The 23,033-nt window shown below is 35.3% G+C and overlaps 1 protein-coding gene across 2 annotated transcripts in view; it reads left to right on the top strand.

The window, feature by feature from the left end:
- Positions 1-23,033, top strand: part of FSTL5 (follistatin like 5) — a 341,876-nt gene that overhangs the window by 173,902 nt on the left and 144,941 nt on the right. For both annotated transcript variants that reach the window (XM_049833673.1, XM_049833682.1), the window contains exons 5-6: positions 4,512-4,708; positions 15,869-15,989. In XM_049833673.1, the coding sequence (XP_049689630.1) occupies positions 4,512-4,708; positions 15,869-15,989 (318 nt within the window). The remainder of the gene's footprint in view (positions 1-4,511; positions 4,709-15,868; positions 15,990-23,033) is intronic.

Genomic DNA, 23,033 nt, shown 5'->3' on the forward strand with positions numbered 1-23,033 from the left:
ATGTGGGTATTAGACCAAAATATAATAATTCTATTACAGCAGATTATTTTGCCAAACATAATGAAAACTAAACTAAAGTGGAAATAGAAAAGAAAAATGCATGTAGATTTTGGGGTAGAATTGCTATACAGCGTTCAGGCTCTTTTTGAAGAGTTTGTTACCTGCACTTATGTAAGTATATGTCCGATAAGTAGCAGACAATACTTTTCTCCCTGTCCTCTTTTTTTTTTTATTTGCTGCAATTAAAAAAAAACAAACCAAACCAAAACTTTCTTCTCACCAATTTCTTAACTAGTGTTTGGAAGTGATAGCTACTTTTACTTACATGCTTATTTTTTGTTATAATAGCTAAGCATATCACCTAGTTTTTCTCAGAAACATTGAAGTTTGATATTCTTAATGAGTATGATAAGGTAGAGGAATAGGAAAGGTAAATAACCATTCATTGTGTGTAGCGTGTACCCTGTCTACCCAGACCCCTGAACATCTGTGCTCCTCCCAAGATTTATCAAATGGATATATTTTACACTGTGTCATAAGAAAAAATAGCTCAGCTTATTTTTTGCATTACTTACTATGATATGTCATAAACAATACCAAAAAACCCCCAAACTCCAGGGCAACAGAAACCAAAGCATTTCTTTGTAATATTTTGGTTTGGGTTTTTTGGGGATTTTTTTTGTAGCATCATTTTAAGATACCGCAAAGTACTACCAACGCACTTCAACACCTGAGTATTATTCTCCCCACCCTTATATGCAAATCATGTACTCATGTGCAGTGACCTTGACATCCTTTTCAGATAAATGGGTAGGGGAGTATTAGTTTCATATTATAGAGAACTGTGGCAAAGTGTGGTTGCAGGGAGTATGAAGCTACTGTTGTTAAAGATGTCTTTTATATGGATCAGACTAACCCATTTAGATAAGTGAGAAACAAAATAGCATCTCTTTTAAACCATAAATGGTGGCCAACAGGGATTTTTCTGCAAGTTGTTAACAGTATTTTCATCATGAGGACTAGCTTTCAAACAAGTTAGTGAAGCACTGAAAGAATCAGACTGGGCTCTAGCAAACATAAAAACCATACGCTAGAAGCCGATGGACCATCATGGCTGGGACTATAATCAGTCAGGTTGATCTGTAGAGTGAGCAGATACATACTGAGAGCAAATTACAGCTATTATCTTACAGACATGGTAAAAACAATCCCATAAAGAGGATAGGCTTTAACACCATTATTGAGTATAAAATAATCATGTGCTGAAGATGGGTTGTAGAGACATGAAATTATTTTGTGAACTGTATTCACCTTATTCGCAGCTGGTTTTCAACAAACTGTCGTTGTGATTAATGTTTCAGTATCTATAAAAAAGCTTCTTTTTAGATAATTAACATCTTCTTTCCTTAATTCTATTTCATTAATATTAAAGAGATTAATATTTTCTGTTAGTAATTAATACAACATATAAGTTTGAGCTACTTTTCAGGTTAAAAATATTTCTAGAGGACATCATAGGAACAGGAAAAATAAAAATGAAAAGTTATCTTAGTGTAGAACACCTATAACATATTTTAGCAACCTGTTTTCAGGCAATTATTCTTTCGTTGATGGGGTATTATAAACCGTATATACACTACTGCCATGTAATTTAAGATATTTTGTTGACACTGATGTTTTGGTAGCTGTACTAGGCAGACTGTGACTAAGAGTTTAACAGCCTTCTATTCTTAATTTATGAATGAAGTTTTTCTACAAGAAGAAGTAGTCAAACTTGTGGCAAGAGCAGTCTCTCTGATAACGGTGTATTAGGCAGCATTTACTGTTGTATATTAAAAATAATGGTACAAATATTTTTTCCTTCTGGAAAAATGTAAAAATAGTTTATAAACATGTAATATATAAGTACTCTTATATGACTGTTATGCTAGTTTCAGAAGTTTGTGCTATGCAATGGAAAGTGTACAAAAAAGAAATGCTGTAGTTCTTTCTTTTCTCTCTGAATAGGTATTGTGAGAGAATACATTAGTTCATCATTCCTTAATCTTTAAATCGAAAGTGCATTAAAATGTCTTTATTGGACTGTGATTTAACTTGCTTTAAAACTTTTTTCCATAAACTCTGTTTATGGAACTAATTAATACAATGCTTTTCATGATCATGTGATACTTTTTTTTTTTTTTTCTTTAAATTTACATTACTTAGTATAATCTCTTGGGGAAGTCTTTGTGCAACCCATGCAAACGTTGTCCATATTTAATAAATAATCTTTAATATTCTAATGAACATTAGCATCATTATTGTCTTTGTAGAGGTGAGAACCTATATTGAATTCTTGATCAATCATTAAAGTGAGAGACATTGTCGTGTGCCTCAAGGAAAAAAAAAACAACAATTGTCAGTGTGACTTTTTTGTTAATTTTCCATTTTCTTTTTCTAACTCAGACATGTATCGACTCATCAAAAATACTGTGACAAATCCAGGATTTAACAGATAGTATTAAGAAATAAACTGCTTTACTTATGTTGCATACTTCTAAGGTAGAAATATCTCTTTGCAGTTTTAGAATTGCAGAAGGAGAACTGTTTGGTTAAAAATAATTTACAGGTGATAAAATCTGGACATAGTAACTAGGTCTGAGCAGCATCGTATCTAAGAAATAGGATCTGTCTTTACCCTCGCACCAGGAGTAAAGGTAAAATGGTGTTAGACTTCAGCTGCACCAGAGTAAAACCAAACTGTCTCTCTCCGAGGATATCACAGCCAGAAGAGTTATGTAGGGGAGACAAAGATGATACTTGTTTTCCTGGCCCAGTCTTTTGGGGTTCACCCAAGTGAATTAGAGTATATTGAAGTTAAGTCCTCTCTTCCTTCACCACCACCTGGAGCCTGCATCCATTCGGATGCAAAGCTTTGCTCACTGCAGCTCCAGAATGGCTAAGGAATAAACATGTTTCCATTAGACCCCTGAAAAACAGTCACATAGAACTCAGCTCTTACAAATTGTATGTCCTCAATCTCCATGCCTCTGGCAGGTGAGCACAAATATGCAAATACTACATGTAGCTTAGGCTGCCAGTTAAATGCAACTTGGTTTTGTTTATTTCTGTTACTTCAGTTGGGATTTTCAGATAGCTACATAACAGGCAGTGGCTTTTAGAAGAAAAAAAAAAGAAAAATGCTAGAGTGGTTTTGATTTCTAAAAACATTTTGTTTACTTCCACATTTTAACTTCTATTGTAGAAGTCCTTCTCTTCTAGATCTGAGTCTTGCTAGGATAGTGAGAAGCATTTAGGAAGTCTTTTCTCTCTCTGCCTTAGGAAATGGTGATGGAGATGTACATAGTGGTACAGTCACCAAATAATGCATATACCATTAAATACACCAAAATAATAAACTCCAGTGCCATACATGTAAATTAGACATTTCTTAAATTGGATCCACTTGCAAAACAAAGCAACTGCCTAAGCAGTTTCTGTGAGGTAAATAATTGTTCCTCATTAATAATTGTATCTTCACATAGCATCTAAAAAGAAGATTGGAACATAGCTTTCTTTGCTGATCAGCGTATTGCTCTAGCCTTGAATTCACTACTTGAATTTAAGTAGTAGCTAACTGTAAATACAAATTTGTAACAGATACATGTTATTTTGCTGGTCCACATTGACATATGTCATCAAAAAACATCTGAAATACTAAGGTTATCTTAATAAAAACAAAAACTTCTACGCTGTTTCTCTGTTCAATTTAAAATATACAGCAACAGATATAAAAGAGTACCAGACATACACTATATTGTACCTTGGTTTAGAGTAAGTAGTGACTGTAATCACTATACGTAGGACAGTTGCTGTAGCAATTTCCTCTTTATAGAAGACTTTAAAATTAAACAAATAAACTAGATCTTGTCAAAGAAATCCTTTTTTTTCCTCTGGCAATCCCACCTTCTCTTGTTAAAATAAGTTTGGTGTGTCCAGTAACTGAAAACGTAGAGCTAGCTTATGAGCACTCAAGTGTAATTTCTACTTTCTTAAGTCAAATATTATGAAATATATTCTTTATATTCTTTATAATGTATCATTTTCCATTATATTTGCAGATTTTGCTGCATGTGTTACATTGCAGTACTCACATTATGAAAGTTAATACAAAATGCTTTACCAAAGGTAACATTTTAAAAAATCTTCAGATTTTCTAGAATGATACAAATGAAAGAAGTACAGGCTTGGAAACTGTTAAAACTTTCCTTAGTTTTCATACACAGAAAAGTTTGTCTACAGAAAGTATGTAGCAGTGCAATAATTTTTTGACATTAATTTGAAGACCAGACAAGGAAATGGTATGGATCAAACTGCTACAGAACAAATTCCATACCTCATAAAGCAGCCTGGTTGGTACCGTTATAAGAAGTTAATACTCTCTGCTTTTCCCATTTTTTAAAAATGTACTTTTAAACTCTTAATAAGAAATCAAATTCAGAATAATCTTGTGTTGTGTATTTTCTTTTCAGGGGATAAATGCAAACCTACTGAATACACCCAAATGAAAAACATGTTATTGGATCTACAAAATCAGAGATACATTGCACAATCAAAAGATAAAACCATTGATGAGAAAATGGCTTTAAAGAAACGTCTTGTAGATCAAATGTTTAATTATTTTGATTCAGACAACAATGGACTTGTGGACACTAATGAGTTATCTCAGGTAAGATTTAGATTTTGTTTCCATTAGCACAGTAGCTATTCAGTTCTCTTTGTCAGGACCTACACACATAGAATATTAAATCTTAGCATGCTTTCACTTTAGAAAATATATGTGAGTCTCTGAGGTGGAAAGCTTAATTCAAGGAGTTTTGAAAACCTGAATTATTCAGAAATACTGCAGTGATTATTCAGAAATTTGAATACAATGCTGTGGGATATACCTTAAGGGGTTAGAACACTATAGGTTGCTTTGACCATGAGTTGTTTTATTATCCACAGCGTGCTGTCATAAAGTCCAACTGTATAGATGTATTGTAGAAGTTGAAAACAATTAAAATCGTATTTCACTTCTGTCATATTAAACAAGTATTATTGCTTTACACAAGTTGGGGCTGGAGAATTACAGAAGTCATCTTCAAAAAAAAAAGTTCATGGTAGTCTCTAAACAGCAAGCTTCAACTCATTACATATCTAAACCAATAATTGTTGCTCTGGTAGGCGTGACAACACTAGCTTTAATCTACCTAGAAGGGTTAACTCTATTATGGCAAATGTACTTTGATTTACTAGATAATGTAGAAGTCCATGCTTGAGAAATGTAATCATGGCTGAGCTATGTTAATGAGTCTAATACTAGGAATCCTATGTTTTAACTTGTGTGGCAGTGTTAAGAAATATTTACAAGTGACCATATAATACCTAAGGTGTTAGGCTGGAGTTATCATTTCCATACAGTTAACTTCTAAAATTTTAGTGGCAATTTCCAGGACCAGAGGCTGCATGCAAATATAGGCATAATTTCAAATAATAATAAATCACCTGTTTAAAGAAAAAAAACAAAAACAATTTAAAAATATTATTTTTCTGTACTTTATAAGATTGGGTTTTCCTGTGTTTTTTAAACTCTTTCAGAACTTCAGCTTTCAAGAGAATTTGGTGCATGTATATATTTTACAAATAATGCTTTTTATATGAATATACTATATGAATACATAACAGATATAGATATGCTAATTATATTTAATGCTTATAGATATTTATCACTAACACTTGAAACAATGTGAGAGTGATTAGTGCATTGGTTGGCAGTCTAAAGAAACTGAATTTTAAATCCTTCTTTACTTTACTACTTGAAAATAGCTTGACACTGTTGCCATAGCCCTCACGTAACTACTGAAAAATAGTTGAACACTTTTGCTACTACAATTCCATTATCTAATTAGCAGTGAATCATGCTCTTTTCATTAGAGGAGCAGGATTAAAGTACTACTTCTGAAGATCTGTATCAAAAATATTTTGCAGGATTTCCAGGTTTGTATAAAGAAAAGATTATTCTCTATTAAGTTGCTACATGTATACTTCTCCTCTTTCCATTGTTTATTTGTGGTGTTTTCAAACATTCTATACATACTCTTCCCACATACTTTTTTCTCTAAAAATGAATTTATCATGGCAACTATAAAGTAATGCTTTTTTCACAAGTATGGAGACAGGTCAAATAGCTTTAAAACTCAAACATGGTGCTTTGTGGTTTTGCTACAATTCATTGCAGAAACATAAAATTATTCAATCTAAAGAATAATGTAAAATAAGTTCATTGTTAGTGCTGTGTGGTTTATTTTTGTATATTTTGCAAGAGACACAATGAACTAACCTGTTGCCCTCAGAAATCATTCTTGGGTCAGTTTGAACAGAGAAGAAAAAAAGAGAAGCTATACCTGTTTCTCATGAAGCCTTCTTGATAGCAGAAGCTTCAGCTGAGAACCTTAGTCTCTCTTTCATATGACAAAAGGAAACACTGAATCGCCTTTGTGAAACAGAATAGCGTGCAGCTTTGCAGTTAAGAACACGGCTCCTGTATAATCTCAGTCTTTTCCTTCGTCTGATGAAGGAAGATTTTAGCCTGCATATTTACTGAAAACAAACCAAGTATGTGACTCAGTTCTCTCTGAAGACTTAAAACAAGACAACAAATTAAAAGGACTCAGAGCACTATCTTCAAATGAAATGCATTGTTTTTCACAGCATTATCTTTGATTGTTGAAAACTTGACACTTTTTTTCATCCTCCTGTGGTTTAGCCCAATGAATGTTTTTTGTTCTTGTTGAACGTAAAAGCTTGATAAATCAAGATTGCTTTGCAAGGTGGGATTAGACTCTTGCTCTCTTCTGCCCTCAGTGTATATGATAGCTATCAGTATTTCTAAAAATCGGAATTGTTGTAGTAGGAGAAAAGAAACAAAAAGACCTCATCTTGAATACACTATCTAGAAGGTATTGATTCATAATGCGAGAGGTCCCTGCCACTGAGAGAATGCTGGGCCCAATACTTTCTTGAGAATGCAGTTAGTGAGGGGGAAGGGGGGTGGTAGTGGAAGAATGTTAGAAAGGTCTCTGAACTTCCCCAGGGCTGAATGGGCATCTATTGGGTTTGCATAGCAAGCTTTTGGTATTGGGGGGATAGGGGGTGGAGGTGGGGTGGCGGCTTCTATGAGAAGCTGCTAGAAGCTTCCCTGATGTCCAACAGAGCCAATGCCAGCTGGCTGCAAGTTGGGCCCACCACTGGCCAAGGCTGAGCCCATCAGTGATAGTGGTGGAACCTCCGGGATCACATATTTAAGAAAGGGAAAAAGTTGCTGCACAACACAAACTACATCTAAAGGAAGGAGTGAGAACATGTGAGAGAAACAGCCCTGCAGACACCCAGGTCAGTGATGGAGGAAGAGGAGGAGGTGCTCCAGGCGCCAGAGCGGAGATTCCCCTGCAGCCCGTGGGGAAGACCCTGGTGAGGCAGGCTGTCCCCCTGCAGCCCAGGGAGGTCCACGGTGGAGCAGATCTCCACCTGCAGCCCGGGGAGGACCCCACGCCGGAGCAGGTGGGTTCCCGAAGGAGGCTGTGACCCCGTGGGAAGCCCACGCTGAAGCAGGCTTCTGGCAGGACCTGTGGCCCCGTAGAGCGAGGAGCCCATGCTGGAGCAGGTTTTCTGGCAGGACTTGTGACACCGTGGGGGACCCACGTTGGAGCAGTCTGTGCCTGAAGGTCTGTACACCATGGAAGGTACCCACGCTGGAGCAGTTCGTGAAGAACTGCAGCCCGTGGGAAGGACCCACGTCAGAGAAGTTTGTGGAGGACTGTCTCCCATGGGAGGGACCCCACGCTTGAGCAGGGGAAGAGTGTGATGAGTCCTGCCCCTGAAGAGGAAGGAGTGGGAGAGACAATGTGTGATGAATTGACCCCAACCCCCATTCCCTGTCCCCCTGTGCCGCTGTGAGGGGAGGAGGTAGAGAAAATTGGGAGTGGAGTTGAGCCTGGGAAGAAGGGAGGTATGAGGGGAAGGTGTTTTTTAAGATTTGGTTTAATTTCTCATTACCCTACTCTGATCTGACTGGTAATAAATTAAATTAATTTTTCGTCAAATTGAGTCTGTTTTGCCCATGACGGGAATTGGTGAGTGATCTCTCCTTGTCTTTATCTTGACCCACAAGCTTTTCATTATATTTTCTCTCCACTCTCCAGCTGAGGAGGAGAGTGATAGAGCAGCTTTGGTGGGCACCTGGTGTCCAGCCAGGGTCAACCCACCACAGGGAAACATTATTGTGCTCTTGAAAGTGTTCTCAGGATTAGGACAATTTTTCTCACCTGTGCTCACACAGTACAGCCAGAATTTTGAACTCTACAGACCTGTCATAAATGATAGTGCCTGTCTGCATTTTAAGTTTAATCATATTAAGGCAATATGAAAAATAACATATTTGCTGTAGAAAACAACAAGGACTCCTGAAGTTAATTTATGTTCACATGAATATTGAGCTTCAGTTTTTAGTGCATCTTAAATTTTACATCTCCTCAATCTTGCTGTGCAATGAGTGCAATCAGGCTCTTGGATTGCATTTTGTTATCTCATAGGTGTCCATATAGTCATCCTACCTAATGTAAAATTGAAATGAATCAGCTGGGGATTGGAAATGGTGACAGCAACAGTCCAATTTTTATTAATCTATTTTGGATCACAAATGATAAGGTTCTTGCATTTGCATCTTGATGTGAGAGAAACGAATATTCCTCTCCAGAAGAAGCAAAAATAGTGCTTTTTATTAAAAAAGCTATTTCAAATAGTGAGAAAATTTTAATAAAATATTTCAAGTATTATAACAATAAATTAAAAATTGGCAGGCTTTTTTTTTTTTTTTCTTTTATTTGAACAATTCTGGTAGCTGGGTATAATTTTTTTCATGTCTTTGTAGTCTAATACAGAATTACAGTTAAAAAGTAATTATAACTCTGTTACACACTGTAAATGTCAGACAAGGTAGTCTGCAATGAAGATAGAAAAGTGGTGGGGTTATGTAGCTCCATGCAGGCAAAGTGAACATTTTTGCTCCTATGTGAATTCTTCTCTGGGTTCACTGCTGAGCCTAACTCTTAATGTTCTACTTTCCAAATCCTATATTGGCAAATGAGATGTGGCTGGATTTTGAAAGGACCTATTGATGAAGTTAACCTTTTAGACCACTCTGTTTTGAGAGGTAGGTACTAATCAGAAAGGCTATCTACCCTTCCGAAAGGGTGGACTATGAAATAGGCAGAATTTTCATCATCTTCATCACCTCTGGTCTAACATAAATGCAACATATCTGCAAGATTTCTAATAAAGTGGGGTGGTTCCTTGAAGAGTTTGTTTTGGTTTGTTTTTAAAGCACTTTGAAAGAATTTAAATGAATCCAAAATAAAGGAAGATAATTGATTCTTCTGGTTAGCTATGAATATTCAGTTCTTAACAGACTCACTTGTTTATCTATTGTCTTATGCAAAACCACACTGGAATTTAATACAAAGTTATAAATGGAATGTCAGTGTTTCTATCACTGTAGACTGCTTGATTACTCTATATTGTTGTTGCTGTATAGAAGAGAAAAAACATTGGAAGTATTATGGGGAGACACGGGAATAAAATGTGTTTTTCCACTGATGAATGCAGTTATTCCTGTATGGTGCAATTGCCATTTTATAAACAGTAAGCCTTTTCTGGTTTCCATCAGCGAAAGATACATAAGCTCTAAGAATACTTCATTTTGCTTGTTTACTTCAACAGTGAAATTCAAGTTCCTTCTGTGTGTGAAAGTGAAATTATCTATACTTGATTAGACTTAGAGCTGTTTTCCTTGTATTTATTTCTTATGCTAGTGAGCTAAGAAAGCAAAATTTTATAGGAAAGGGAAGTGACACAGTCTAAAAGCAAGCTGAATATATAATATTAATTATTAAAAAAATTCCAGTTCCTTACTTCTGCATTTTATTTTGATGTGTTCTCAGTGTCATTTAATTCCAGTTAGTGAAACCAAACAAAAACAATTAAGAAAGAGCAAATGAACTACTTACTCTGAGGAAACTGTACTAAATTCATCATTGTTTCAAGGAATGATAAGTGGAAGTTATGGGAACTACTATAAGATTAAATATGTCATTTTCACATATCAGTTTAATATGCTTCAATTGCAGGTGGCATCAGAAATACAGATTTCTCATAAAGTGTAATGAACCTTTGAATAGTGTCACATATCCATGGGTGTTTGTAGATAAATACAGAAGTGTGGGTGTGTGTATATGTGTATATATAGCACCTTTACATAAGCATCAATTCAAAAGTTCTAATATAAAATGTACTAAAAAAATAAACAAATTAAGTAGGAAATTAAGTACTATTGTCTATATGGTAGGTATGTGTACTTGCCTGTAAATCTCAGGAATATGCCATACGTTAGAAGAATACACTCTCTGTAGATGAGTAGAGCTGTATCTGTAAATGGCTTGGTTACTATATATTATCTTTAAAAAAAAATAATCTGAAGGAATTATAGACTTAATTAGTTTGTTTAATACAGCATTATCAATTCTTTTAATTTCCACAAAGTTGTACTGCTGTGGAAGATGTTGGAACAAGGTAATTGAACCCCTTCGTGCAGTCAGAATTAATTTGGAGCACAAGTCCCCCAGTGTTTGGTGTTTGATGTACTTTAGATCAAGCACTGAGTGATACTGTTGTGATGAGAGATACTTGCCTTTAGGAAAGGTGAACACGCATTAACTGAACCATCATGTTCACTCTAAAGGAAGTTTTTGTTTGTAGTTTTATTTCTGTAGCATTTTCTTTGGGGGAGTACATAGAGACCATCAAGCACAGGCAAGCAAAAAACCACCGACTAACAAAATTATTGGTAAGGTGGACTAATAAAGGAAATGTTGTGTTATTTGTGATCTAGTTTCATAACTTCTGCAGACTTTTATTTGTGGCTGTCACAAATTAAATGGAGATGAATGAAACAAATCTATTCTGACATGCAGTTTGTCATTTTTAATCAGATTACCTTTTCCAGTCTCCTAAAATTTAGACTAGTACTGACTAAATTCCTGAGAGTTTTTGAACTTAGCTAACAGTATGCTGTTTCATGGGAAATAAATAATTGTGTGCTATATCTTTAAAAAATAGAATATTTTCCAAATACAAATCCCTCCTCCATGTTTCAAAGACCATTCAATTCTCAGGGATAAGGCTCATAGTTTAGAAAAGCTATATTTTCCATTTTAAAATTTAGTTAAGTTTCTACATTTTCAGTATTTATGGGGTTTCACAATGAGCCATAAACAGAACAGCAGTTTTGCTGTATGTCTCACCTTTTACCTGTTCATGATATTTAATACTTTACTGCCTTTATGAAAATGTAAAGTAAAATTTGTGAGCATAAATATTTGTGAACATTCTCTGGTACAAATTTTCAACTCAGAAGTCTGAAATCAAATAATCCTATGTATGACTTGTATGGCACAATCATAAAATTGCACAGATTATCTGAATCGGGCTTTAACCTTTATAGTAAGAATTTTGTTTCTAGCATGTGACTCACTAAAACTTTGCCTGTTTCTATCCTGCCTCCCTAACTAATTACTGTCTGTTTAGTTTAACCAAGGAGTAGACCAGCTGGGTTTAAAGAATTGGCTCAAGAATCAGTTTCCTTGAATTTTACTCTTCTCTCCTCCATGGACAGAGATTAATAGAATTTAAAGCTTAAGGCATGCTGTTAGATCTTCTATGATACACCATCATCTAATCTAACTTGTGTATCATAGACATGGAATTTTATTCTATTTATCCTGCACTTTTAATTAAAAACCTTAATGTCTTGCTTTTGGCTGAAGCAAAAAAGCTCTACAAGGAAGTGTGCAGCTTTGATTTGAAAACGTCAAGGAGAACATCCCAGGATTCAAGGTTAAGTGTTCCTGTAGCTTTTCCTTTTTGGTTTCAGAGGTGTTATTCATATTTCCTGTCCTATTAACATTTGTTTGCCAAATTGAAGCGTCCATATTTATTTTTTTCCTCTGTGAAAGTACCTATTGAATTTGATATGGTCAATTCTTAGTATCCTTTTAACTGTGTTCCCCCGCCTCCCCCCCCCCCAAAAAAAAAAAAAAACAAAACCCAAACCCAAAAAAAACCCAAAGCCAAACCCCCCAAACCTATAAAGGTTGATTTTTTTAATCTCTCTTATTGTAAAGTGTTATCAGCAGGCTTCTCATTACTTTTATAGATCCTTTCTAACTTGAGAAGTTCCCTTCTAGATTCTCAACATTAAATTTTAACATGCACAAGTCAAAACTGAATGTTGTGTTTCAATATCAGTCCCACCATTGCCTTTCTACCCTGAGTTACCTTGTTACACTTCAAAAAGAAATACTGCTTGGTTAGGCTACAGAATGATCCTGGAATTTGAGACATCCTTAGCCATAGGAAATCCTGCTTCTTTTTCAGATAAATTGCTTTCCAGGGCCCATTTATCCTCATTAAGGTATGGTCTAGGTTCTTATTTCTAGAAGAATGACCTTATATTTGGCTCTGTGAAAACACAGATCCTTTTCCTCAAAACATGTAACTATGTCATCCATTTCATTCCATATGCTGCCCTGTCCTCCTCATTATTATTCACCTCAACATTATATACCATCTGCCAGTTTTCTTTTTGTATTTATTTTTAAATTATTGAAAAGGATTGGGATGAGACCCAGACTTTCAAAATCCCACTGGATTTTTTTTCAGCCATTGATGATTCTTTACTGACATCTGTTTTGTAGGTTTTGCAATTACTGACATTATTATTTGCACAGTATATGCCTCATTGATACTACATAGTATTATTTTTCTCTTGTAATGATGTGGGATGTGAAATTAAAAATACCTACAAGAAGCTATTAAGTTTAGTAAGCTGCCTTTGTAAATTAAATCCCTTGCATAAGTAAAAGAAATATTAAAAACAGGGTTGTCTGACAGGCTGTATTTCCTAGAAGATGGTGTTCAAATGTGATGTTGTGACAGCATTTAGAAACACAAAAAATATTCAGAGTCTTTATTTGTGAATTTCACTGTTTATTTCTTGAACCAATACTGACATTTTTTTCTTGCCCTGTTTGAATATTTGTGCTGTGTCATTATGTGCCCACTTACGGAATTTCACTGATATGTCAAGATCTGTTAAAAGGTAATGTCAATAAGAAAAAGGTCTCCTCAGGCGGTGAGTTAGGGACCCTTGTGAACAGGCAGTTTGATCATGATGATTTTAAAATGCTTGATACTAAATAACATGAATTGCTAAACAACTTCTCTGTTGGCTAATGTCTTGGTAAGTAGTCAGCTTTGCTTTGCTAGTATCTCATATAGGTTGTAATTTAATATCGCAGTCAATCTGATCTGACTGCAGGCTGCTACAGAAACAGGTAATTTTTCAAAAGCCAAATTCCAACACCATAATACCTGTTCTGAGTCATACCTCTTGTGATAGAATATTAATCTCCCACCCCTTCAAGAGAAAAAAACCAACCAAACAAACAAAATTTCCACAAAGATTAACTTTACTTTTGATCAGACGGTTGATCTGATCCACAGATCACATTGCAGAGTCGGGAGATGGCTAGATCCAGCACAGGAGAATTCCTATTAGGTAAAAATTAGAACAGCTCTTTTAGTAGCAAATCACAGATGATTAAGATTAATCATCATATGAAATCGCTTCTGTACCTTCTAAAATCTGTCCTTATGGACATTTTTGGAGGGTTTATAGAAAATGAGTGAATTTTCCAAAGAACCCTAAAGTATATCGCCAGCATAAAGATGTCTATATATAAACAAACATTGTAATAAAAATTATGGGTTTACTGAAGATAAAAATTAAATAATTGCCAGGAAGATAAATCATATCCATAGCATCATTCTTGGAAATATCTCAATCTTTCTGGCTAATTTTTTTTTTAATTGTTATTATTTTTAACAAAATTGACAAATTATAAATGAAAAGCATCATAAGACAGATTTCAACTCAAAGGACTGAAGCTGAGAACACTAATATGCAATTAAAAATGTGGTACTATAGTGGCAAGTGTTGGTGGGCTTTAACAAAGGTTTTATTGAACCACCTTAGGTGTAAAGTTTAATTATTTTTTGTACAATTGAAGCTAGCAGGAACAAGCATTTTAAACTATTTCAGACCGACTTTTATGAAAAACAAGCAAAGGAACAATGCCTCTCACCCTTTTCATGAATCAACTGTGATTTTCAGCACATTTCATGGCCTTGAAATCTCAGAGATTTCTTCTAGACTGAAGTTTTCAATACACACCATTATATCTTTAGTACTACTTGTGTAACTACAATGGGCTTAGAGTTATTAATTTTTTCCCAGGCTACATTTTTGTCCTTTATGTACCAGCTGTAAGATCTCCACAGTTTCATTTTTTCTTAATTCAGTTTAATGTGAACTTAATAAACAGGCTTTTAAAGTATGAGAAGTAGCTAGCACTAATATTCAGGTAGTGTAGTATGTATCTTTAATTAATAATAGCTAAAGCTGGTTTTGTGGTGATTTTTCTTTGTGAATGGTTTTCATATTTTCTAATGTACTGACAAGGTTATTATCTTTTATAATGCTTTTATATTAATATATAGAAGATAACTTCTGGTAGGGTAAAATGTTTGTGTCCTTTCTCTTTGCTCTAATGCTCCTTTTATTCTCTATTATTTGTTTAGATATTTTGTATTTACACAAATAACTGAATGCATTCCTTTTAATTCCTGCTGATTCCTTTGCAGAGCAACTGAAACACAAAAGCCTTTGTATCCTCTGTTTTTCAGAAGCTATCATATGATAATACAAATGTAATGGTTTTGCAGTTATTTTGGGAGACAGGTAGAGGGTAGGAAGAGTAATTATTTTTACAAAGGAATTAACTATAGTTATAGTCATTTTTTCTGTGCCTGGTACAAAACTTTAAACTGTGCAACATTGCAACATGGGGTTGCATTAGGTTTGGTTGTTTCAGTTATGTGATAGTGTTTTTAATACATGCACCTTGCAAAATGAGATTTCTGAATGCTTGTGGTTATCAACCTCTTAAAAATTCCTTGGATGGAATCAAGGTAGATGTCTACAACGTATACGGACTCTAAACCAAAATGGTGCACAAATTAAAGAACATTTCTCTGGGAGAAGTTCATTGGAGTTAAAAATCTAATAGCAATTAGTTACGATCTATTTACAAAAGCGTACGTGCCCCCATTGAGACAGAAGCCTTTTCAGGTCAGCTACTTTTAAACAGGTCTTTGGGAAGATAATAGGCTTGTCAAAAGCCTGTAAGAAGTTGATACAATTAGGAGGGTAATAGGAGTTTATTTTAGGTATTTTTGAAAATGTCTGAATTTGTTTTTTGTGGTTAGGAATTAGACTGAGAGAAAAAAGGCATTACGTCATGTGTACTTGGGAAATTATTATCTAAAGTATATTTGAATGTTTCTTAAACACCATTCCTATACATGTAAAGTAAAATCAGATTTAACATTCACAGTGTCTTTATAGTGCTTCTGTCTATCCCCATTATATATATTCTCTATATATTCTCAAAACTTTTGTATAATCTCAGTGAGTCTGTCCTAAAGGTATTAAGTTCTAAAACTGCAATAAATAATTACAAAGTAACTGGAAATCTCTGACTTTACACAGTTGCAGTTCATTGCCCCACAGCAACCTTAAAATGATCTATTAAATGATTATTAGAAACAATTAATTATACCAGAGAACTCTAAGAGCTCAAATGTAATTTCATGGTTATAATTTTCTTGTCAGGTAATAAAACGGGATGAGCTTGGCAAGGATCTGTCTGACTGCTCTCTGTTCGATTTGCTGAAATATGATGATTATAATAGTGACAAGCACCTAGCTCTGGAAGAATTCTATAGAGCTTTTCGTAAGTACAAAGATTACCCTATTCTTCTTTCAGTTTTCTTTTCTCTCTTTCGCTTTGTTTTTCTAAAACGGTATTTTTTTTTATTCTTAATTCTTTATACATCCTGATGCTGAACTTAAACAATGAGTACAATTTTACAGTCATGTTATAGTAGACAACTTCTTAGCAGAAATCAATGAGATCCATTAGTGTCCAGATTTCTGAGGGATTTTTGTAATGGAGAATTACTAAATAATCTTTCTTAATGCCAACATACATTGATAAGTCTGTGTTGCACACAAGTGGGAAGTAGTGTGGTCAGGATGTAATCAATAGAACCAGAAAAGCTACACTTCCCCACACCCTGTATTTATGCGTGCCGATAAGACCATTTCTGACAAACCCATCAATAAATGTACCACTTCTACTAGGTGCCTTATGTCTTCACAGGACTTGGAGAGAGATATAGATTTGTTGTGTAGTTTTGCCAGATATTTGTTCCCTTGAATGCCAAAGGTGACTGGGGATAAATGTGTACAGTACATACGAACATCTTGACCAAACCACTGGGGTATGGGTCAACGTGGTAGTGACTAGCAGAAAGAAGAGAGATGTTGAGAGCTTTTATATGATATGTTACATGCAGTATAAGATACATCCATACATTTTGTTATATCCAGATCAGAACTGGTGATTTTTACTCTTAATCTACCTCATATCTAAGACTGAATCTTGAAATCTGACTTTGGTTTCAATAGCTGTTGCTCCACATTCAGCAACCTGGCAGCATAGTAGATAAAGTTTGTGCTCAGCTCTTCCTATAATTATAGTTTGATTATGCATTGGCTAGTCCATTAATGTATCTTCATTTTGAGTCATTACAGCCTGCTGCTTTAGTCTTCTTGTATTTTATCTTTGGACAACTGACAGATCTCAGCCACTTTAGATGATGTCAAAGGAAAAAAAAATCCAAAACTACTTATAGAGTTTAAAACTAAAAAGTAATGAATGGGTATTAGGAAAAAAATGGCTGCATGGAAGGCCATAAGAATAAACATGAAATTAATCCTCAAGAAAGACTGCCTGAAACTTTCCTAGTTTTGCCCATTGAATTTTTATTTCCCTGAAAGTCTTTCAGAAAGTATGATTTTGTGATACTGCTTAGCTAAACAAATGGCTTACTGCTCCTAAAAAAACCTTGACCCTGCTTCCTGACATTATCTGACTGCCTCCCTTGCAGTGTCCTGACACTCCCAGTTTCTCCTCTGAGTCACTTAGGAGATCAGGAGATCATCAGAAAAATATTCATCCTCCACATCCCACCTCCAATCCTGTGCATTTTCTGCCAGTTGGGTGACCTGAATTTGAGTAAGTGAAGGGTCAGACCATAACTCATGCAAAAGAAGTGAGATTACAGCCAAGAAGTAAGGGGGGAGAGGGAGAGAATGGAGATGTTAGGACTTTGTAGCAGTGACATTAATTCATCTGTACTAACAAAACACTTGGAAATACCTTTATTTCTTTATTAAATGTTGTGATATAAGTCTGACTTACCAAAACATAATTACATAGCATCTATAGAAATGTACCCATGCATTATCTACCATTTTATGAATAGATGTTTTACATGTAGATCTTGATTATATGCATAGGTGTGGAAATATATATGGAAGCATGTAGGATCTGTAGCAATCCAAGAGGTTAAAGACATGTTTAAAACATTAGCATGCTGTTTGCAAACACTGAACGCATGTGTTAATAGAAACATAACATTGTTCTTCCAAATAAGACTTCAGTGTGCTTCTGAGGGACTATTTTGCATAGTTGTAAAACTCCAGACAAGGATAGCTATTTGATGTGTATTTTTAATGGACTTTTGAATAATGAAGATCATTTCCATATGGTATGTTAAGTATTGCCTTAATATGAATGATAACGGAAACATTAATTTACATAAAGTTAGGAATTATTCAGGTTTCTTTGTTGCAATACAATAGTGGAGAAGACCCTATTTAAAACTATAGGCATATCTTGCAAGATGATTTCTAGAGCAAGATTCATTCTACTATGTAGCGTTTTTTAACAAACTGTCTACATATTCATTACATTAATTAAAAATGAACCCTAAAAAAAGGTACTAGTTCATTGTATGTTGTGTGCCCAACAGGCCAAAGGAATGTGACATACCATTAGTCTCTGAAATTAAGGCAAAACAAATACTCTCAAAATAAATTTGAGGATTAACTCTAGTTCCATTGCATTTGGTTTCAAGAGAGTTTGAATTCAGTCATTCTGACCTATGTCCATAGCATTAATAAAACTTACATAATGCTATAAAATTATACTAAGCTAAGGAAAACCAAAATAAATTAAATGACAGCCACCTGGTCTTTCGGCTACTGCTCTTATGGCTAAACAAGCTGACCCCAAGCTGAAACCAAGCTCTTCACACAAGCCAAGTCAACCCCAGGAAAAGTGAGTGTGACAGCCCCAGTCCAGAGGCCTGTGCTGTTTCTTTAAGGCAAAGCCTGTGACCTGTTACTAGTAATGGCAAGTCTGGATTTACCAGGATACAGAGAATTAATATAGACAGGGAACCAGATCCATGAAAGGAAATAAACGCAAGAAGCACTCACGTCACATCTTTCACACACCGTTCCACACACAAGTATCTCCTCATTTAAGCATCAACCTATGACAGAATTAAACATTTCAGTTTTCTTCAATTAAGTGAAATAGGAAGGCTGAAACTATTTATTCCAAACAGAAATAAAACTGGGGGTTTTTTTCCTGAATTTTCTTTAAGTATTTAATAATTTCAGTTTTGCATTCCAAAGTTATAATTGTGTTATATTGTAATTATATATTAAAATTTTGAGGGTTTAATTTTGTACAGTATGGAAAAGATTATTTTTCACCAGCTCAGACACTGTCAAACATGTAGAACAAATCAAAACCAAAATAGGAAGGATTTTTTTAAAAATACTTTTCATAACTATGTAATGAATGAAAGACTATAAGTGAATAGTAGTATTTGCAGGGGATCATCTTCTAAAATATTATGGGTTTCTTTTTTATTTGAAGAAGTTTAAAAGACATAACTGTTATTTAAAATAAAAAATGCTTGTAGAATGTTTGACCCCTCGCATGGTCCTCTGTCCATTGAGCTTAACTGTGTTTGTCACTGTTTTTTCATTCTTTTATCTCCACCTTTTTCATCTACATTTAGAACCTAATCTCAGTTTAATACCTGCTACTCCCAGTGGATTTGCCTTTATCCCTAATAGCAGTGGAGTGGTGGTTTTGAGAACTGTTGAACTCTCCTCATTAAAGTTTGTCTGCCCAACCGCTGAAACAAGAGTTACTGGCATTTATTCGCTCAGAATGGCAGTGGACAAAATTTGGGTTTGTGGTGCCAGAGAAATTGATCCTGTTCAGAACTGATGCACAGAATTCAAAGAGGTTGTTTTTGGTTCTGTTTTGGGGTTTTTTTTCCTTCTTTGTTTCTGTAACTCTAACGAGTTACTTTTTTAACTATGGAGAGGGAATGGAAGAAAGGGTGTAAAAGGGAAGCCATTTTTAATGCCTTGTTTGTTAAGACAGAGTCATATGAGCACAGAAACACTAGGACTAGGTGCTGGAGGTGGGGAAGCAGTAATAGGGGTCACAGCACCACAGGTTTTATAAGTGGCAATTCCCCAGGGTACGTTTGAAGCCAGTTTGTACCTAAAGCTGCTAAAATATAAAATGTACTATAGGCAACAAAATATACTCTTAAGACATATTTGAGTTTGGTGAAGATTAAACAGCTCTTATTTTCTAAATGTAAATGTTCATCAACATCCTGTACTCAGCACTGGATTGTGCTGCACAGAAGAACCTTTGAGAAAATGAGAAGACTGGAAAAGGGCTGAGAGAAGGCATTAGGGGTATTTGTCATCAGCCTGAGCCTAGGAAGGGAAGAGTAATAATGAAGCATGCAACTAGCATGCAAGTTTCGAGCTGTGATTTCAAATGGCATTTAAAAACACTTGGATAAGATTTTGAGCACAATTGGATAGGATTGAAAGCCATCTTAACTATGCTGTTGAACAACCTACTCCCTTAAAGTGGTTTCGTTTTAAAGGACTGGGCAATTACATTTTATTTAAATATGAGTGCATATCTGTGGGATTAATTATGAGTACTGTTTCAATAGCATTTGCAGGTAAGATTATTTTTTTTTATTGGCATACTTAATTAAAAATTTGACTGTCATCTAAAGATTGTAAATTCAGAATCAAACATGACTGTAGATTGTACTGCTTTATGAAGAGTTCCCCACAGATAACAGCAATTCTGTTTTTTCTCTAGTGGTAGAAAATAAAACATCTTAATGGCAAAGATTAATCATTGCCTGTTTTAAAGGTATTAACATGCACGTAAATATATATCTGTACATATATACATATACATGCTTGCTTGTGTTCTGTGAATTACATTTGACAGTCTCATTTTATCTGACAAAATGAGTTCAAAATAAACAGGACAGCCAAATGTGAATAACTGTAATGCAGTGGAATAAAGATCCCTTTCCCTCTTCAGAAGGTCAGATGCTGAGGCAGTAACAAAGAAAGAAAATGCTTTAGAGAGTGCTTGGAGGCTTGTGCCAAGTCCAGGTTCACAAAATGTTACAAGCAGATGAAGATGCCTTCTAGCTTCTGTAGTGTTTTACATACTGGCAGGACTGATGTAGTTTTCTGGGTACTGGCTCTTTTCACTCATACTGGGGAGGGGAGTGGGGGGCGGTTGGTGCTGTAGCATCTATCTACTAGAAATCTGTCTACTTGGTGCCATAACAGTTTAACTAGATCAATGGCGTATGCAGAGAGAAGCCTGAAAAATTATTTCCATTAATATAAGAAGACAAACCAGAAAGCTTAGACCTAGCTAGGTTTTGGGAGCTTGGGAGTGAAGGAATCAGCTGGTTTGGTCCTCTATTGCTTCGGCCACATCATATAAAATTCTGTCTCAGAAGTGATCCAGCTCCTTCTTAGTGTTTCGGTGGTTTGTTTTTCTTTTTCTTTTTCTTTTTTTTTTTTTTTTTTTTTATCCTGCCCTTCCCCAGCCAGCTGCAAGCTAAAGGATTTTCTATCAGCGAATGTTTTTTTTTTAGACAGGTGTCACAGTTTAACCCCAGCCAGCAACTACACACCACACAACTGCTCACTCACTTCCCACCCACCCAGTGGGATGGGGGAGAGAATCAGAAGGAAAAAGTAAAACTCATGGGGTGAGATAAGAACAGTTTGATAGAACACAAAAGAAGAAACTACTGATGATAATGATAACACTAATAAAATGACAACAGTAATAATAAAAGGATTGGAATATATAAGTCATGCACGGTGCAATTGCTCACCACCGGCCGACTGATGTCCTGTTAGTTCCCGAGCTGCAATCCCCCCCAGCCCCACTCCCCCCAGTTTATAATCTGGGCATGACATCACATGGTATGGAATACCCCTTTAGCCAGTTTGGGTCAGCTGCCCTGGCTGTGTCCCCTCCCAGCTTCTTGTGCCCCTCCAGCTTTCTCGCTGGCTGGGCATCAGAAGCTGAAAAATCCTTGACTTTTATCTAAACACTACTTAGCAACAGCTGAAAACATCAGTGTGTTATCAACATTCTTCGCATACTGAACCCAAAACATAGCACTGTACCAGCTACTAGGAAGACGGTTAACTCTATCCCAGCTGACACCAGGACAACAGGAAAAATATATGTAACTTTTTCTCAAAGGGTGGCTGAAAGCCTAGGATGATGGAGCCAAACAAAGCTAGAAATAAGGAATACAGATTCTTGAAAGCTTTATCTTCTGTGAACTAAAACTCAACTGATGTGCTTCCTTTATTTTTCAAGGACTTTCTTTTTTTGTGTAATGTATCCTATGGTATCAAGATAATTCTGTGTTTGCTGTAAATGCCGTCTCTTTTTGTCTTCTAGTGCTCTTTTCTAAAATAAATAATCTTATGTGTTTTCCTCCTTTAAAGTACCATCTAAAATGAAATTTCAAAGGAGGTGCTTCAGGTGGTCTTCATGGTGGGTTGCAAAACCTCAAGGCATACTACAAGCAAGTAAATAATAATAAATTATTCTGAGTGAACACTCAGTAGATGTATGTATATGTAGGTACTTCCCTTTGTGATTGCAGTATTAAAAATGATGCTAATTTAGACATTTATTAGTAGAACTGATTGAATGCAATGAATACAAATAACAAGTTTATTGTAAATAATAGAACTAAATGCTCTATGTAACAATTGACATCCTGCTTAAAATGAAGAAAAAAAATTAGGAATATCTTTCAGAATTGGTTTCTATTGTTAGTGTAGAACTATTTTTGATGTTATCTTATGCGCAACAAAAAGGCCATGGAAGGCACTCACACTGAGGACTTGAGTGTAAGAATTACCACTAGATGTACAAGAAATTGTCAGAAAGAATTAGCTAGCCAAAACAAAACATGACCTAATTTTATAGTCCCTTCTGCCATTAGTGGTGCTTTATAGTTTCACTGGAACTATTTGTTCTCTCAGGTACCACTCAACACTATTAACAATATCTGATCTGTCGTGCAGCTGTTATTCAGGATCATGTGTATTGCTACTGTACCTTCTATTGCTTTATATATTTAGAAGTACCTTCAGTTTTGAAATGCTGTTCAGGTCACAGATATCAGATTCAGATTTCACGCACTCCTTATTGCTGAGGTATTTGTATGAATTAATATATAAATCTACAGTAACAGCAGCTATTACAGAAGTTGATCTGGGTTGAAATTACAGAACTTGTCTTTGGGATTAGCTTTTAGGAGGAAATGTGAGGCCAATGCCTAATATGATTGTTAAATGCAGTGCTTTGTTTTGTCTCGAATCATGTGGAAAGGCAAGCGGCAGGAAGTCCCTATAAATACAGGGCTCGTTATAATCACATGTGCTTAGTTACTAGATTCAGTCCTCAGAAGTTATTCTAGAACATCACTGCTTTCATTATGATAGCTTTACTTCTATTATAATTTGTCAAATG

Source organism: Accipiter gentilis, chromosome 3 (genome assembly GCF_929443795.1).
Source record: "Accipiter gentilis chromosome 3, bAccGen1.1, whole genome shotgun sequence".
Lineage (NCBI taxonomy): Eukaryota > Metazoa > Chordata > Aves > Accipitriformes > Accipitridae > Astur > Astur gentilis.